The sequence below is a fragment of the Vicia villosa genome, unplaced genomic scaffold, assembly GCF_029867415.1.
Source record: "Vicia villosa cultivar HV-30 ecotype Madison, WI unplaced genomic scaffold, Vvil1.0 scaffold7, whole genome shotgun sequence".
NCBI lineage: Eukaryota > Viridiplantae > Streptophyta > Magnoliopsida > Fabales > Fabaceae > Vicia > Vicia villosa.
The window spans coordinates 1,755,989-1,774,503 of record NW_026706810.1 but is presented as its reverse complement, the minus strand read 5'-3'; the positions used below and the strand labels follow the sequence as shown (position 1 = coordinate 1,774,503).

The 18,515-nt window shown below is 38.8% G+C and overlaps 1 protein-coding gene across 1 annotated transcript; it reads left to right on the top strand.

Annotated features, from left to right (window-relative positions):
• The first annotated feature begins 3,114 nt into the window (after positions 1-3,114).
• On the top strand, positions 3,115-14,443 carry LOC131643133 (uncharacterized). Its single transcript, XM_058913286.1, has 4 exons — positions 3,115-3,633; positions 12,980-13,136; positions 13,228-13,802; positions 13,907-14,443. The coding sequence occupies exons 1-4, from the start codon at positions 3,115-3,117 to the stop codon at positions 14,441-14,443; spliced, it is 1,788 nt and encodes a 595-aa protein (XP_058769269.1).
• The last annotated feature ends 4,072 nt before the right edge of the window (positions 14,444-18,515 follow it).

Here is an 18,515-nt window from a genome sequence, read left to right as displayed (position 1 = left end):
CACGAACATCAAATAAAGTGTGTTTTAGTTTTGTATAATTAAATTTTTGGTTTTATCATTATCTCTCATAATCAATAGATCTGACTATTACATGATAACGAATTTCATTATTGTTTTTTATCATTTTATTCCTCGCCAATGCGATCATTAGGTATGATCGGATCAAGGAGAAAATTAACCAAGAATCAATTTAATTAGAATTAATAATAAATTAATTATATTTTTATTAAGTTTATTTCTCGGCAATGTGACCAATAGGTATAGTCGGATCGAGGAGACGATTAAGAAAGAAAAAACCAATTAAACAATTAATAAAATAATTTTATTAAGTTGTTCTTTATTTTTTTTGCAAGGGGGTGCATCGTTCAAAGACTAGCAATTTCCGGGGGTGTGAATAGCAAAGATTTAGGCCCAGATGAACTTAAGGGGCCCTTGAGCCATGGTATACACGCACGCATGGAATTAAGGTGCGCTTACAGAATCCTGATTGTTGGATCTAAGATCTGATGGCTTCAGATCCAAACATGAACAATCTGACGGTCTGCATGCGGTGTGGAACGAGAGGCAATGGTAAGGCGTAATAGAGAGCGGCACCCGGCCAACCAATTGCGTGGCCTTGTGGTGGCCACGTTTCTCTCTGCGAATGGACCGAAGGACATGGTCTTGTCTCCACTACCATTTTCCCCAAGTTTTCTTCCCACTACCCAACGCGTGATGCCTTTTCTTTTCCTTCCCCTTTTTTTCCGAACCTTCCTCTCTTCCCTCCGTATTCTCTTTCTCTCTTCCTTTCTTTCTCATCTTCCCCCACATGAAGATCCATAACTAAACCTAAAACCCAGAACCACCACCCCTACCGCCACGAGTCGCTTTTCCGACCACCGTAACAACCCAGAAAACAATGAAGCTTCATCGTTAACCTTCATCCCTGTCAAACAATCAAGAAACCTAACTACATAAACCTTAACCCCCATAAACCCTAACCCTTACCCTTAGAACCCTAACCCTTAAAGGAACCCTAACCCTAACATTTTCAGAAACATCAACCAAATCAAATCGCATGCAAGCAAGACCCTAAGCTAAGTTTTGGTTTTAGTGCCTTATGTCTTGACTGTTGGAACGTGTAAGCTCCCCCAAGTGCTAATCCCTTATGTTCCTCTGTGTGTTTTCTCGTAGGTACGAAGATGAAGACGAAGATGAATTCGTCCGGTGTTCGCGGCTGAAGTCTTAGTGTCTCCATAAAAAAGAAAATCCCCCTCATATAATTTCTCTTTTTTTCTTTTATAGCGTTAGGGTTTAGATTTAATTAGGAAATTAGAGATTAGAATTGATTTACGTTTTGATTAGATTAGGTTTGTAACCTGTAAATTCAGATTCATGTGTAATCTCTGCATTAAATAAAATTGTGTGATTTGTTAAGTTAATTTCGTTTTTGGGATTTGATTTTGATTATGAGATTTGATTGAAGATTTGATTTGATTCAATTTGTTTTGAGATTGATCTGGATTTGATTTCGTCCATGGGCCTGGATTTTGAATTGAAGATGGATGGAAGCTGGGCTAGGGTTTCGTGTGATGAGGAAGAATATGAACAGGACCCAGGTCGATCCTTGACCCTGTCCAAAGCTTTGGTCTTCACGAACCGGACCCACAACTCGATCTCTGGCCCAATACCATTAGCATCGTTGGCCCAACAACTATTACTCCAATAAACCTAATTAACCAACTAACTAACACCTAATTAACTGATTAATAATACTAATAACAAAATAATAATCACCCCTAATCCTACTATTATTAATCCTAATAACCATTGAAAATAATTTAATTAAAATGATATTAACATCAATAGGCTATTAATTGACAATTCTAATATTAATACTAATAGTAAACCAAATATTAACACTACACAAGTTAATAATAGTAAATTCTAATAAAATGGAGACATATAGATAATTAATCAAAAAAATTTAAACAAAGATGAACAAAACCTTAAAACTAGATAAAAAGGGCCACAAGATTGGGCCCAAAGGAAATACCTGTTAATTACACCCTAATTTTGAAAGGTTTTATAAGAGGTTGGGTTTAACAATAGATATGTTAAACCCCATGACTCCTAATTTTAACACCTTTAAACAAATTAACAGGCCAGAATTGTATCGGGTAAATTTTGGGGTATGACAGAGATATGCAAAAGGAATTATGCTTGTTCAAGGGAAGCAAGGCATAGAACTTGGTACCAAGGGGTTTTTTGTTTGTCAGTCTTGTCAGATATGAAGATTCCAAAATAAGAAGTCTCTATGATGGTGATATTTTCGATCTTATGGTGGACTCAGAACTTACCAAGATATCTGTTGATCATGGATTTCATCTAAAGGAAGAGTCACTAGCAATAGACCAAGCTTCAAAAGCCTGGAATGTGAGAGCATATGCTTCACAAGTCAACTTTGGAAATCAAGAAAGTGATCAGAACATGACCCTCCCTGTCACAAATAAGTGTATAAATCTGATGATTGTAGAGATTCAGAAGAAGGGTACAAACATCTTAAATGGATGGGTTCTCGTTGAAAATTATCAGACACCTCAGTTGAACAATGAACAGAGTTATGTATCTATCTCCTCTACTGGAGTTGATCACATAACTATAGATAATGACAGGTCTCGATTAGGGTGGATACAACAAAGTCCTTCTAAGTATAATGTCAAAGAGGATTTCGTAACATTACTCTGCAACATCATTAGACATCACTTCATCCAAGATTTTGTGGAGAACAAATATACTACTTTGAAGCATGCGGCCACTGATCTACAGATTGCTGATATTTTTACAAAGGCCTTAGATGCAAAGCAATTTGAAAAGTTAAAGGGTAAGTTAGGCATTTTCCTTCATGAAGAATTATAGCAATTAATTCTATTTGGGGAATATATTTTGGGATTTTTAATTATTCAATATTTAAAATATCCCCTAATTGATTACTATATCAAGTTCCCTCTTATTTCTCCATCTCACCAAAAGGCTGCTCTCTACCCTATTTTCTTCAACAACCTAAATTTGTTCTTGAATTGTTCTCTCACTCTCCACAATCGTGTCCCAAGAATTATTCTGAAATACTTCAAGATGTCGCAACAATCAGATTCTTCCTCTCCCAAGAAGTTGTCCCCCACCGATGCTCTTGACTCTATTCCAAGAACTGAACCAGTTAACCCTAATCAAGTTCTTGATGTTGCTCCGTTAAGAATGTTTAGTGCTGATGATATGAAGATCAAGAAATCTCAAACTCCACATGCAAGAAGACCCAAGGAAACTGTTCGAGCTAAGGACACTAATCCTTCTTTGTTTACTTCTGGTGTGAACTTACCCAAGGAAGGATCAAAGAATGTTCACGAAGCCATTACCAAATTTTTTACTTGTATCTTGGGTGAACAACATCAGGTCCCTGGGATATCTGTTCCTCTACAAACTGTGATTCCTGAACCCGCTGTTGTACCTAGGGCAAACATCATAGGGAAGTCCTCTAATGATGATGATGCCCACATGGTTGATGATGATGTACACACTCCTAATGATGGTCTACAAATGACTGAGGAGGAAGAGAATGATGATGATGATGTTCATAAAGACAATGATAATGCATATGTTGAAGGATAGAAAAACACTTAGAAAGGGGGGGTTTGAATAAGTGTAGCTTTAAAAAACTTGACAGATAAAAATAAATTGCACAACTATTTTTATCCTGGTTCGTTGTTAACTAAACTACTCCAGTCCACCCCCGCAGAGATGATTTACCTCAACTGAGGATTTAATCCACTAATCGCACGGATTACAATGGTTCTCCACTTAGTCAGCAACTAAGTCTTCCAGAGTCTTCTGATCACACACTGATCACTCCAGGAACAACTGCTTAGATACCCTCTAAGACTTTCTAGAGTATTCTGATCCACACGATCACTCTAGTTACAACCTGCTTAGATAACCTCTAAGACTTCCTAGAGTATTCTGATCCACACGATCACTCTAGTTCCTTACAACTTAATGTAATCAAATCTAAGAGTATTACAATTGCTTCTTAAAAGCTATAATCACAAACTGTGATATTTCTCTTAACGTTTAAGCTTAATCTCACTAATATATTACAACAGCAATGTAGTGAGCTTTGATGAAGATGAAGATTCTGAGCTTTGATTTGAACAGCGTTTCAGCAAGTTGATATTCACAGAATAGGTGTAGAAATCGTTAACCTTGCTTCTCATCAGAACTTCATATTTATAGGCGTTGGAGAAGATGACCGTTGAGTGCATTTAATGCTTTGCGTGTTCCGTACAGCATCGCATTTAATGTTATACGCTTTTGTCAACTACCTCGAGCCTTGTTCACGCTGTGTCTACTGACGTAGCCTTTAATAGCTTTTAACGTTCCTTTTGTCAGTCAGCGTAGCCTGCCACTTGTACTTCCTTCTGATCTGATGTTTGTGAATACAACGTTTGAATATCATCAGAGTCAAACAGCTTGGTGCAAAGCATCTTCTGATCTTCTGACCTTGAAGTGCTTCTGTGCGTGATACCATCAGAACTTCAGTGCTTCTGATCTCATGTTCTTCTGATGCTTCCATAGACCCATGTTCTGATTCTGCTTCGACCATCTTCTGATGTCTTGCCAGACCATGTTCTGATGTTGCATGCTGAACCCTTGAGACAAAGCTTCTGAGCGCTGAATTATGCATACTCTATATATATTTCCTGAAAAGGAAATTGCATTGGATTAGAGTACCATATTATCTTAAGCAAAATTCATATTATTGTTATCATCAAAACTAAGATAATTGATCAGAACAAATCTTGTTCTAACAATCTCCCCCTTTTTGATGATGACAAAAACATATATAAATGATATGAATTTGCGATCAGAAAGAGCAGACGGCAAAAGACAAATTACACAGCTATAGCATAAGCATATGAATATGTCTCCCCCTGAGATTAACAATCTCCCCCTGAGATAAATAATCTCCCCCTGAAATAAATACTCGAAGAACTTTAATAAAAGACTTCCCTGATTATTTCGGTAGAGACGATCACATAAGCTTCTGTCTTTAGAGAATTCATAGCTTCTGACTTCTGCTTCCATTGGACAGCTTCAGAACTAGAATTTCTTTAGATCCCTAGAACACTCACAGCTTCTGATTCCTGCTTCCATCTAGGACAGCTTCAGAACTTGAATTTCTTTGATCTTCAGAACATTCACAGCTTCTGATTTCTGCTTCCATTTAGGACAGCTTCAGAACTTGAATTTCTTTGATCTTCAGAACATTCACAGCTTCTGATTTCTGCTTCCACTTAGGACAGCTTCAGAACTTGAGTTTTCTGGATCTTTAGAACAATCACAGCTTCTGATTTCTGCTTCCCTCGGATAGCTTCAGAGCTTGAATTTCTACCAACCTCACTTCATGCTAGATTTGTATCAGAACATTGTTGAATGTACCAGAGCATCATCAGAGCATCTCTACATCCTGAAATGTTACAGAACAAAAACTAAACGACAAAAGTCAGCATGAACGAGTCAGAACATAAAATGTATATTAGAACACATGATATGTATCAGAGCCATATAGGCTAAAATAATGTTATCAGAGCAAATAGAATTTTGTCAGAGCAAATAGACAAATATGGATCAAATTCTATTATCAGTGCTTCTGATTCATTCTTCTTTCTTGCTTCTGATTTCTGAAGCTTGACAGCACTCAGCTTGCTTCAGTTTCCATGAGCTTATTCTTTTTACAGAATAACACTTCTTATGGTTTTGCTTCTTGTGTTTGCTTTGAAGATTCTCTTCACTTCTTTATACCTGCAAAACACTTAAACCATATTGAACTTGCAGTTCTTGTTAGTAAATGCAACTGATTAAATCAAATCATTTATCATTTATCTTCTCCCCCTTTTTGTCATATCATCAAAAACAGAAAAGATTCAGAGACAAACAGAACGAAGCACACTGAGGAAGAAGATGATTTCATTGAAGTACAGACAGCAGGTACAGAAGTACATGAAGATAAGTAAGATCAGATGCACAAAACAAAACAGATGCAACGAAAAGAAAGAAACAACACAGACTCAATCTAAGATGGCCCTAGCCTTGACAAGATCTTGGCCAGCATCTCTTGAACCTCATTGTTGTGTTCTTCTTGCCTCACCATGAAAGCGCTATACTCAGCATTGAGTGAGCTTTGCTCATCCTGTCTCTTCTGAATTTCTTCCAGAGTCCTTGCAAGACGAGAAGATTCATCAGAAGAAGCTTCACCGCTTTCAACCACAGGAATAGCAACTTGATCTGTAGCTTCCATGGATAGATCATTTGCAGGGATTTCCTCAACAGGATCTGATTCAGCAACATGATCTTCAGCATCTGCTTCTTGCATAGAAGTATCTCCATATTCTGCAGCAGGAATTTCCGAGTCTCCATTCTCAAGTGCCTGAAGAATGGCAGCTAGATTCCTGGGAGCAGAAGGACCTTCAACTTCTGGTGGGTCAACAACTTCTGGAATGACCAAGCTTGGGTCTTTCTCAGAAGGGTTTTCCCTCAGATAGTCAAAGAGAGTCTTGAAGTCTCCGAGCAGAACAGGATAATCAGGAATAAAGATAACGATATCCCTGCATGGATTTGCTTCCATTTCAGCAGCCAGTCTTAATTGTTCCATCTCATCCAAGAAGGGCTTCTCTTCCAGCAGATGTCTTCCTTTGAGACTAGCAAACCAGAGGTCTTCATAATTCCTCAGAATTCCACGTGGCCATGGGGCAGCAGCTACACAGGCTTCCTGAAGTTCTAAAAACAGAGCATCTGATTCTCTGCGAAGGATCCTCCAGAAGTTCCGCATAGCAACATCATTCAATCCAGAACTTTCAGCAATTCTGAGAGTATCAAAGATACTTCTGAGATTCCTCTTTATGTTTTCAAAAACTACACCAATAGGGTATACAGGGCGAAATTTTATTTGGGTTTTTGAAAAGGCAGGGTTGGAAGTGAAGTACGGATGAGGTTCTCTATCCAACCTATAAGAAGATTCTGCTTCAGTATCAGAATCTAACACTACCACTTCAGCTTCAGGACGAGGCTTGGGAGTGTAGTTGCACTCACGGAGCACCTGCTCATGTGATGCAGAGGTTGGAAAAGGAGAATCACAAAGATTGTTTTGAGAGGTGGAGGGGGTATGTTCAAAGGTGGCATTGGGAGAAGGTTGAGATGGAAAGAGAGTTTGAAGGGGTGGTATATCCAGAACAGGATTGATGGTAGGTGGAGAGGAAGGAATGATTATAGGAGAGGATGGAGGTGTAAGAACATGGACAAAAACAGGTGATTCTGATGTGGCTTTTTCTGGTTCAGGTGTAGGGACAACCTCTATTGGTGCAACTTCTGAACGAACAGCAGGAACAGAATCAGGTTCAGAAATGCATATACCTTTGGAACCTCTCAGAAAAGCTTTGGCCATATCCTCAGTCTTCTTCTGCTTCTTACTCTTCGGCTCTTCAATAATCTTTGCTTTGCCGCTAGAGATTTCTTTCCTTCTGACATATGCCAGAACTTCTGGTTGATTCTCAGCCTCTTGAGAGACATTTTCTTCATCAGAGCTTTGAATAATCATCTTCCTTTTTCTGGTTATCTTCTTCTTAACAACTTCATCAATCTCATCATTGTTATTCGACTTCTTCTTCTTTTTCTTCTTCTCAGCTTCCTTCTTATTCTTCTCAAAATCAGCAGATACGGCCTTAACAACTTTTGCAATTACTTCTTCTGGGACTACCTCATTCTTAGTGGTAGCAGCAACTTTCTTAACAACCTTCACCTGATTGAAGGAGGGATGATCAAACTTTCTTTTGGTTCTTTCTTCCTTCTTGCGATTCACTTTAATAGGAGCACCTTTGTCTTGATCTTTAAGACTCTTATCCTCTTTTTGTGACTTCAGATACTTAGTTCTGACTTCAGGTACCTCACTATTGAAGAAGGTTTCAAAGTCAGCTAGAACTGGTTTTCTTCTGATTCTTGTTCCAGCTAGAGGTTGAGGAACTTTGAGGATAGTGTCAATTATTTTCATCTTCTTTAAAGAAAAAGCATTCAGACAGGCTCCAGAGGTGACAGCAAGGTCTTTGATAATACCTTCAGACTCCAGACTCTCAACAATCTTGGAATGCACCAGAAGGTTTGTAATAATTCTACCAAAAGGAATGATTGTTCCACCATTTTCTTTTCTGAAAGCGTTTCTGGAATCCTTTACTGCTTTCCACAAATAATTGAAGATGATGTAGATCGCATCAACCTTCTTCTTAGTGGCAATGCAATAAAGAATATACCTTTGCTCATTATTGATGAAATCCGCGGCATATGTTCCTTTCCTATGGTAGAAGCACCCAAGAAGAATCTTTGTCCAGATTTTGTAGACATCTCTCAAATCCTTGACGCTTTTTGTTTTCTTGACATTTGGATAGAGAGTGGATAGAACATCTCCCAAATCTGCCCTTTGATCAAACTCAAAAACCCCTTCAGGGTTTTTCAGATCAAACATCACTCTTAGGATGTTTTCAGTAATAACAACAAACTTTCCATGGACGAAAGAAAGTATAGATTTTGGAGCAACCACAGCATGTGCCCAGAACTCCTTGACAAGATCCGGATAAACTGGGCCAACGAACTCAGCAAACAACGAGGTCCATCCTTGAAAGATGATGTCTTCTTTAAGATGAAATTCATTTTCTTCAAGGTTGTCAAAATCAACCATGAGTTCACAAAGAACTTCCAATTCATTCTTAGGGATGGAGCATGCAACGACTGGAGTGAGTTCCTGGTTTACTTCATTATGCATATGGAGAGGAGTAGATGAACCAACATTTTGAGATGAAGAAGCAGCCATTGAAACAGAATGATCAAAAGAGAAGAACAAATTCTGGGTTTTCGGTTAGGGTTTTAGAAACGACTAAGAAGCTTTCAAAAAGAAGGTATGCAAGAAGAAAGAGAGACAAGGGAGCGAAAAAGATATATGATATGATTTGAAATGAATATAAAGAGAATAAATAAACAAAATGAAAAGTTTCAGAATCAAAAGAAATCATTTTCATTAAATGACGAGTGACGTGAGGAGAGAGATCGTGGTAAAAGAAATGATTTAAAACAGTTACCTAGGTCGGCGTCTTTTCAACTGCACGCTTCGTACTGACCGTACAGACACGTGTTCATCATCAGATAATGGATGACAGCTGTAAAAAAATGAATAGACTTTACGCCTTCAGATTCTGATCACTGCTTCTGATCGTCATTCTTAAGAAATGAACTGGTTCTGATAGGATCATCTTTCTTCCCAAGAATCACATCTTCTAAATGAGCTGAGGCAAGTCTAGGTGATCTTCTGAATGTTGGCTCTTCAGAAATCCTGAGATTCTCTAACGATGCAGCAACTTGATCTTCTGATCCATTACTTCTGATATACACAGCTCCTGGAGATTCACATCTTTGTTCTGCAGCTTCTGATAAGACAAAACTGTATCTGCAGAAATTCTTAAGCTGCTTTGTTTCATCAGAAACAAGTTTATCATCAAACCAGATATTTATTGATTCGTTCACAATCAATGTTTCAATATTGTATATTCTGTAGCATTTAGAGCATTCAGAATAATCAAGAACGAAACATCAATGCTTTAGAAACAAACAAAACAGATGGTTCCAAGACTAATAAACTTTCTTTTCTGATCTCCTACGAATATAGATTCTTCCACAGATTTAAGTACCAGAACTTGGAAGACAGTCCTTCTTCCCTTCAAGTGTTGAGACCAACTTGAGTCCAGGTGACTTGACATGTTGACTTTTATCTTCTTTGTTGCCAAGAGAATCTGCAAAAGAAATAGTCTTTTTCTTTGGTACCCACATCTTCTTGGGTCCTTTCTTGTTAGATTTTCTCAAGTTCTGATTGAACTTGGGTTTAACATTGTAAGCAATAGGAGGAACAGCATGATAATTTTTAATGTGAGTTTCATGATATTTCCTAGGTTGTGTCACATGTTTTTTGGTGTGTGTTATGTGAAAACTTTGAGCATGTGAAGTGTGCCTAATATCATGGGAGTGGCCATACTTGAACTGATCATACAATGGCTTGTATGTGAATTTCATTTCATTAACAGGTTCAAGTTTGTATGGGGTTTCACCCTCAAAACCAATGCCAACACTTTTGTTTCCAGACACAGCATATATCATAGAAGCTAGCTGACTTCTGCCAATACTTCTAGATAAGAACTTCCTGAAACTTAAATCATATTCTTTCAGAATATGGTTTAGACTAGGAGTGGATTTTTCTGAATCAGAAGGAGATCCAACGTTATTGGATAATTTTAAAAGATTTTCTTTTAATTCAGAATTCTCCAACTCAAGCTTCTTTGTTTCAAATTCAAATAGCTTCTTCAGCTTTTTGTATTTGAGACTAATCTGAGACTTGAATTCCAGAAGTTCAGTTAGACCGGAAACTAACTCTTCTCTAGTAAGTTCAGAAAATACCTCTTCAGAATCTGATTCTGATGTAGATTCTGATCCGTCATCTTCTGTCACCATCAGCGCACAGTTAGCCTGCTCATCTTCAGAGTCTGAATCATCTTCTGACTCATCCCAGGTTGCCATAAGACCTTTCTTCTTATGAAACTTCTTCTTGGGATTTTCCTTCTGAAGTTTTGGACATTCATTCTTGAAGTGTCCAGGCTCATTGCATTCATAGCACATGACCTTCTTCTTGTCAAATCTTCTGTCATCAGAAGATTCTCCACGTTCAAATTTCTTTGAACTTCTGACGCCTCTGAACTTCCTTTGCTTGTTCTTCCAGAGTTGATTTAGCCTTCTGGAGATCAAGGACAGTTCATCTTCTTCTTCAGATTCTGATTCTTCAGGATCTTCTTCTCTAGCCTGAAAAGCGTTAGAGCATTTCTTGATATTGGATTTTAATGCAATGGACTTACCTTTCTTTTGAGGCTCATTTGCGTCCAGCTCTATTTCATGGCTTCTCAAGGCACTGATAAGCTCTTCCAGAGAAACTTCATTCAGATTCTTTGCAATCTTGAATGCAGTCACCATAGGACCCCATCTTCTGGGTAAGCTTCTGATGATCTTCTTTACGTGATCAGCCTTGGTGTATCCCTTGTCAAGAACTCTCAATCCAGCAGTAAGAGTTTGAAATCTTGAAAACATCTTTTCAATGTCTTCATCATCCTCCATCTTGAAGGCTTCATACTTCTGGATTAAAGCGAGAGCTTTAGTCTCCTTGACTTGAGCATTTCCTTCATGAGTCATTTTCAAGGACTCATATATGTCATAGGCCGTTTCCCTGTTAGATATCTTCTCATACTCAGCATGAGAGATAGCATTCAGCAAAACAGTTCTGCATTTATGATGATTCCTGAAAAGCTTCTTCTGATCATCACTCATTTCTTGCCTTGTCAGCTTTACGCCACTGGCATTTACTGGATGTTTGTAACCATCCATCAGAAGATCCCATAGATCACCATCTAGACCAAGAAAGTAACTTTCCAGTTTATCTTTCCAGTATTCAAAGTTTTCACCATCAAATACCGGCGGTCTAGTATAACCATTGTTACCGTTGTGTTGCTCAGCAGAGCCAGATGTAGATGCAGGTGTAGACTTTGCAGTTTCATCAGCCATCTTTTACTGAAGCGTTTTTCTCTTCCTGAATCTTTTCTAAACACGGTTAAGTGCTTGCACCTTAGAACCGGCGCTCTGATGCCAATTGAAGGATAGAAAAACACTTAGAAAGGGGGGGTTTGAATAAGTGTAGCTTTAAAAAACTTGACAGATAAAAATAAATTGCACAGCTATTTTTATCCTGGTTCGTTGTTAACTAAACTACTCCAGTCCACCCCCGCAGAGATGATTTACCTCAACTGAGGATTTAATCCACTAATCGCACGGATTACAATGGTTCTCCACTTAGTCAGCAACTAAGTCTTCCAGAGTCTTCTGATCACACACTGATCACTCCAGGAACAACTGCTTAGATACCCTCTAAGACTTTCTAGAGTATTCTGATCCACACGATCACTCTAGTTACAACCTGCTTAGATAACCTCTAAGACTTCCTAGAGTATTCTGATCCACACGATCACTCTAGTTCCTTACAACTTAATGTAATCAAATCTAAGAGTATTACAATTGCTTCTTAAAAGCTATAATCACAAACTGTGATATTTCTCTTAACGTTTAAGCTTAATCTCACTAATATATTACAACAGCAATGTAGTGAGCTTTGATGAAGATGAAGATTCTGAGCTTTGATTTGAACAGCGTTTCAGCAAGTTGATATTCACAGAATAGGTGTAGAAATCGTTAACCTTGCTTCTCATCAGAACTTCATATTTATAGGCGTTGGAGAAGATGACCGTTGAGTGCATTTAATGCTTTGCGTGTTCCGTACAGCATCGCATTTAATGTTATACGCTTTTGTCAACTACCTCGAGCCTTGTTCACGCTGTGTCTACTGACGTAGCCTTTAATAGCTTTTAACGTTCCTTTTGTCAGTCAGCGTAGCCTGCCACTTGTACTTCCTTCTGATCTGATGTTTATGAATACAACGTTTGAATATCATCAGAGTCAAACAGCTTGGTGCAAAGCATCTTCTGATCTTCTGACCTTGAAGTGCTTCTGTGCGTGATACCATCAGAACTTCAGTGCTTCTGATCTCATGTTCTTCTGATGCTTCCATAGACCCATGTTCTGATTCTGCTTCGACCATCTTCTGATGTCTTGCCAGACCATGTTCTGATGTTGCATGCTGAACCCTTGAGACAAAGCTTCTGAGCGCTGAATTATGCATACTCTATATATATTTCCTGAAAAGGAAATTGCATTGGATTAGAGTACCATATTATCTTAAGCAAAATTCATATTATTGTTATCATCAAAACTAAGATAATTGATCAGAACAAATCTTGTTCTAACATATGTCACTAAGGATGTCAATGAAATTGGGAATACTGGTGCTGATGCTGGTACAGGTACTCCTACAAGTACATGCACACATGTTGTGGACCTTGATAACTACTCTTATAATGATCTGGTAGCTGTTGTGAACCCTAGCATAGCCAAAAGGCTCATGACTAGAAGGAAAGGTAAGGCTATTGTACAAATTTCTCCCAAGAGAAAGGTTACTCCTAAAAGTCCCTCTTCTGACTATATCAAAGAAGAAAAGTACCTCTACAGGTCCCATTAAGAGCAGAGCTGTATCTCAGAGTGTTTATGTTGTTCCTACCAAATCTTGGAGCAAAGTGGTCCCAAGGAAAAGGAAGGCTCAAGCTATTGTTGAATCTGACTCTGATGTTGATGTTCAAGACATTCCACTAAGGAATAAGCCAACAACTAACAAGCTGGATGCTAGTGTTCCTGAGGTACCCATTGATAATATCTCTTTTCATTATCCTTCCAGTGTCAATAGGTGGAAATATATCCACCACAAGAGGCTAGCCTTGGAAAGGGAGTTGGCTCAGAATGTCCTTGAGAATAAAGAAATCATGGACATGATTCATGAAGCTGGACTAATGAAAACTGTTGTTCATTTGCCTACGTGCTATGAAATGCTGGTTAAAGAGTTCAGTGTGAATCTATCAAAAGATTGTGCTGATAGAAAATCAAAGGATTTTAGGAAATTATATGTGAGAGGAAAGTGTGTTACCTTCTCCTTAACTGTTATCAACAATTTTATTGGAAGATCTGATGAAGCCCAACCTCAGCTGGAAGTGACTGACAACAAAATATGCGAGGTTATCACTTCTAAGCAGGTGAAAGCCTGGCCCCTGAAAGGAAAACTTTCTGCAAGCAAGCTCAGCATAAAGTGTGAAATGCTACACAAGATTTTGCTAACTGGGTGCCCACAAACCACAAGTCAACTGTTGCTATTGTGTTGGGAAAGTTTATACACACTGTTGGAACCAAGACAAAGTTTGACTATGGTACTTACATATTTGATCAGACAATGAAGCATGTTGGGAGTTATAGTGTGAAGGGTCCTATTGCCTTCCCATTTGTCATATGTGGTATACTTTTGAATCAGTATCCTAATATCCTAAGTGAAAATGATTCTGTTTGCAAAAGAGAAAGTGCTATATCATTTCATTATAAAATGTTTCAAGGAACCCATGTTCCTGACATTGTCACAACATCAGTTGGAACATCTAAAGACAACACACCTACAAGTAAAGCTGTTGTAATTGCAATGCTCAGGGAAACATGCAAGGAGCTGGAGTCCAGAAAGCTGACTATTGAAAAATTGATCAGCTCTCTTGAAATGGAAGAAGGTTCTGAGTTTACTGAGAATGAAGTAGGTCCTGAGGCAGATGATGAAGAAGAAGAGGCCAGTCCAGATGATGGCACAGATGAAGAAGATGATGTTGGCTCCAGTAGCTCTGAGTCTGATGACTAGAGTCTTTCTAGTCTTTACTGGTGATTTGTATGTTTTTTGCCTATACTTAATTGAATATCAAGGTTGCTCTGGAAACATTTATGGTAAAAAGGGGGAGTAGTGTATGGTGTCACCCAGAACAAGTAAAGTGTGATCAACATTTTTTTGATGGTGCTATTGAATGATGTCTTTTAAATGAAGTCTAATTCTGGAAGTTTACTACTGCAGTTTATTTCTGTAGTTAATACTGATGAATGCATGATGGAGGTATTGATGTGTAGATATGCATGATGGTACGATAGTTTTGTAGCTATGTTTGCTTGGTGGTGGTTGTACCAGTAGTATAGCTATGTAGTGTAGTCATGCATTCTGATTGATGTGGTAGTGTAGCTGTAATGGTAGCTATACTTGATGAATGCTTGGTGGTTATGTGTAGATGTATTAGTTATTCCTGCAGGTTTGGTTATGTGCTGTGTTTATGCTGTTTGCTTTTCTGCTGCAAGGAATCTCTGATGTGATGACTGATTGTTTTAGCCAAAAATTTGCCAAAGGGGGGGGGTTGTAGATGTTTTCATATTGGCTTCATTTTATGGTAAAACATTCATGTGTGTGTGATGTCTTGATTAATGTCATGACATGCTATGTGCAGTGTTATACAGGATTTGACTGCTTGAGCTAATACAGGTTTTGGTTGAATGTCATGCTCAATGTCATCACATCAGTATCTAACAGCAGTGGCTGTTATGTTTAGCTATTATATTTAGCTGTTATGTTTCCTTATTTATCTTAGGCTACAGTTTAGGAAACTATATATTTTGTGATGTATGGTTTGCGCTAAAATATCTCGTCTACAGCATATGTGTGAACACCCTGATGATGTGGAAATTAGGTTAACTTGATTAACCCTAATTTATGTTTGGAAGGCCCAAGGGCCAAGTGCTGCCTATAAGAAGACTGTTAATCCTACTTTCAGAGGTAGCGATTTTGGCGTGAAGAATTGTGTGCATTGTGTTTTATTTTCACGTGTGTTTGTGTTAGTGTTTCTTGTAATCCAAGCAATTATTGATGAAGTGGTAAAGCGGCAAGCAACAAAAGTCTTGGAAGTATTTATCCGGGAAATTATCGTGTCCACAGAGATTAGTGCTACTGAACTGTCGTTCGACGGATTTTTAATTCTTGAGTTTGGGTTAAATGGGTTTTAAGTAAACAGGAAAAATAATTATAAACATAAATGAATTCATTCTTCCAATAGAAGAAACTATCAAGTATTTTGTATAATCCACTCTTCACAAACTTAAACTTATTGACCAGTTACACTCAACCTACAGTACTCGTCAATGTCATCCGGCATCGCTCACACCCTAAGTCATTTCTAACCCAAAGTAGAGAGAACTACTATATCAATTGTATCGATGATGTCTCAGCCGACACAACCAACACAGCAGACATCCTTATCAATCGTATCGACGATGTCTCAACCGACACAACCAACACAGAAGCATTAAGCTTCCACACCCATAAAGATTGTTAGCTCTAAATCCATGTATGAAATCCAGAAACTAACATATAATCATCCTAGATAAGATTCTACATTGTCCATGTCGGAAACAACACAAACCCGAAGCACATAGCAAAAATCTACGACAATAATCAACAGAGATTTGTAAAGCAAGCTTTATATAACGCCATGGGCGACAAATATACATGAGATCAAAGTATATACATAACAAAACTCACAAAAGAAACTAAAAAGAGAAGAAATGGAGAAAATCCCAAAAATCTCCCGGTTTGTCGACTCCGATTGATGAAGGACTCTACCCCGGATCATCCATTTGACAGCTCCAATGTGTTTTCTAGCATCATTCCACTCAAAAAATGCTATTGGATGAATTGGAACTCTAAAATATCCAACCACCCCTCAAAAATGTGAATTTTCCTCTTTTATGACTTTCTAAACCGCCATACAGCGCGCGTCGCGCGCATCGCGCCTAACCTGCTATCAAGAAAAAATAGCTTATTGTAAAAATAACGTAACTTGAGAACCGTAACTCCGATTTGCGCCTGATTCGAAGCGTTGGAAAACTTATTCAATTTCCTATATAACAATGAATAAATGGCAGTCAAATTGATGATTTTTATCATCCTCATTTTGAGCCTTAACCATCGAATGAATTGATTATGTCGCTCAAAATCGCGCGTTTGAAGCTGTGTCTTCGACAGTTTATTGCTCATGCTCCAAATACGCAAGAATACCTACAAAAAAGAGTAGAAAACTATCAAAAAGTATAAAAGTGTATGAAAATATATCTATTCACAAAGTATACGTATTTATGCACAAAACAGGGAATTATTCAACGATATTAACAAAAAGTATCGATAAGTGCAACAAAACATATATACAAAATAAGTACATTTTTGCACTTATCAATTATCACCTTGATGATTGTATCGGAGTAGGGTGTTTTGAGTTGTAATTTGTTGTGTCACTCTAAGCTTTTAAGCATGAGTGTTGTGTCTCTTGATTGAAGCTTTTAAGCAAGAACAAGGTTTGTTTGAAGTGTGTCTTCAATTTGCTTTTCATTGTTTTCTGTTTGTTATCACTGCTGTGATTGAGGGGGAGTGAGTAGGGACTCAGGTCTAGCACTAGATTGAAATTGCATTGGGTAGGTCTTAAGTGAAGAGTTGTAAACGGGTAGTTTAGCTCTGAATTAATATTGCTTATAGTGGATTTCCTCCCTGGCTTGGTAGCCCCTAGAGTAGGTGTTTTTGTACACCGAACTGGGTAAACAATTATTTGTGTTCTTTATTGTTTTTGTCTACTCTCTGCGATGTTTAATAATCAGGTGTGAAGTGGATGTCATAACATCCGATACGACATCCATCGTGTGTTACTAGAATTTTTAGGTATCACCTTGCACGGTGACTACATGGCCTCTGCTGGTGTAATACTTCATCTTAAGGTGAAATGTGGAAGGCACGGGGGTCAGTTCGGCCAGAGTTTCCCTACCTAGGATGCAGTTGTGTAGGGACGAGAAATCTATGATAAGGAAGCAAGTCTTGACTTTCCGCGTTGTTTCCTTTTCTCTGAAGGTAACAAGCAGTTTGACGTATCCCAAGGCTTAGTGGTGGTGCCATTGAAACCCTGGAGATCAAATCCCACGTAAGGTGTCAGGTGGAATTTGTCGAGTTGAAGAGTGTTGTATAGCTGGGAGTACATGATGTCGACAAGCTGCTTTGGTCGACCAAGATGCGACAAAAATCGAAGTTTGTCATTTTTACTTAAACGAGCAAAGGGATGCTAGAGTTGGGGGACCCGTCCGGTAATTCCTCGAGGTAAAAGGTGATTGGCTCAGATTTCCCTCTGAGCCTGCTAAGAGTCGGGTTCTGGTTTGAATTGGCATCGATGAGCTTGTCAAACTTTCTCTTCAATGACCCTATAGTCAGATAGCAGAGACCTCCACCCGAGATGACCATTTTCGCGAGGAATTTCTCCCTAGGGCTGAGTGCGGATTGCGCACCGGGAACAAGGAAATCATCTTCCTGAAAGACGCAGAGGGCAACTTGGATCGGGCCAGCATCAAGAGACCTGTCCTCCTCGACTTTCTTCGTATCATGGACGTCTTGCCGAGGAGCTTCGTCTTTCTGAGTGTACTTCCTCAGGACGCCCTCCCTGATTAGGGTCTCGATCGCGTCTTTGAGGTGGACGCAGTCCTCAGTGACGTGCTCATGGCTCTGGTGGAACCGACAGTATTTAGTCTTGTCGACCCCTAGTTTGGTGGAAGTAGCTTTTGCGAAGCAGGCTCCGCCTTCTTTGAATTCGGTGTTGATACACTCGAGGAGGATGCGCTCGCGGGGAGCAGCCATCAGAGTGTACTCGGTGAAGCGGCCATTATGCCCTCTACGTTCTCGGGGATCACGAGGTCTGTCGTACCTTATTTTCTCTCTGCCACGTCTAGGAGTAGAGGGGTCCTCATATTTCGAGCTCCTCGAGTTGTCTTGACTCCTCGAGGTGTCTTGGATCCTTGACCAATGAGCGTGGTTAGCAGCCTCCTTTTCCTCATATTGGATGTAGGTCTGAGCCTTGAGGAGGAAG

What these genes read in the sequence shown, in the direction of transcription:
- LOC131643133 (XM_058913286.1), top strand. Translation starts at nt 3,115, where the DNA reads ATGTCGCAACAATCAGATTCTTCCTCTCCCAAGAAGTTGTCCCCCACC. An exon ending in GCTCATGACTAGAAGGAAAG is followed by an intron (nt 13,137 to 13,227) that starts GTAAGGCTATTG and finishes GTACCTCTACAG; the next exon opens with GTCCCATTAAGAGCAGAGCT. An exon ending in AGGTTATCACTTCTAAGCAG is followed by an intron (nt 13,803 to 13,906) that starts GTGAAAGCCTGG and finishes ACAAACCACAAG; the next exon opens with TCAACTGTTGCTATTGTGTT.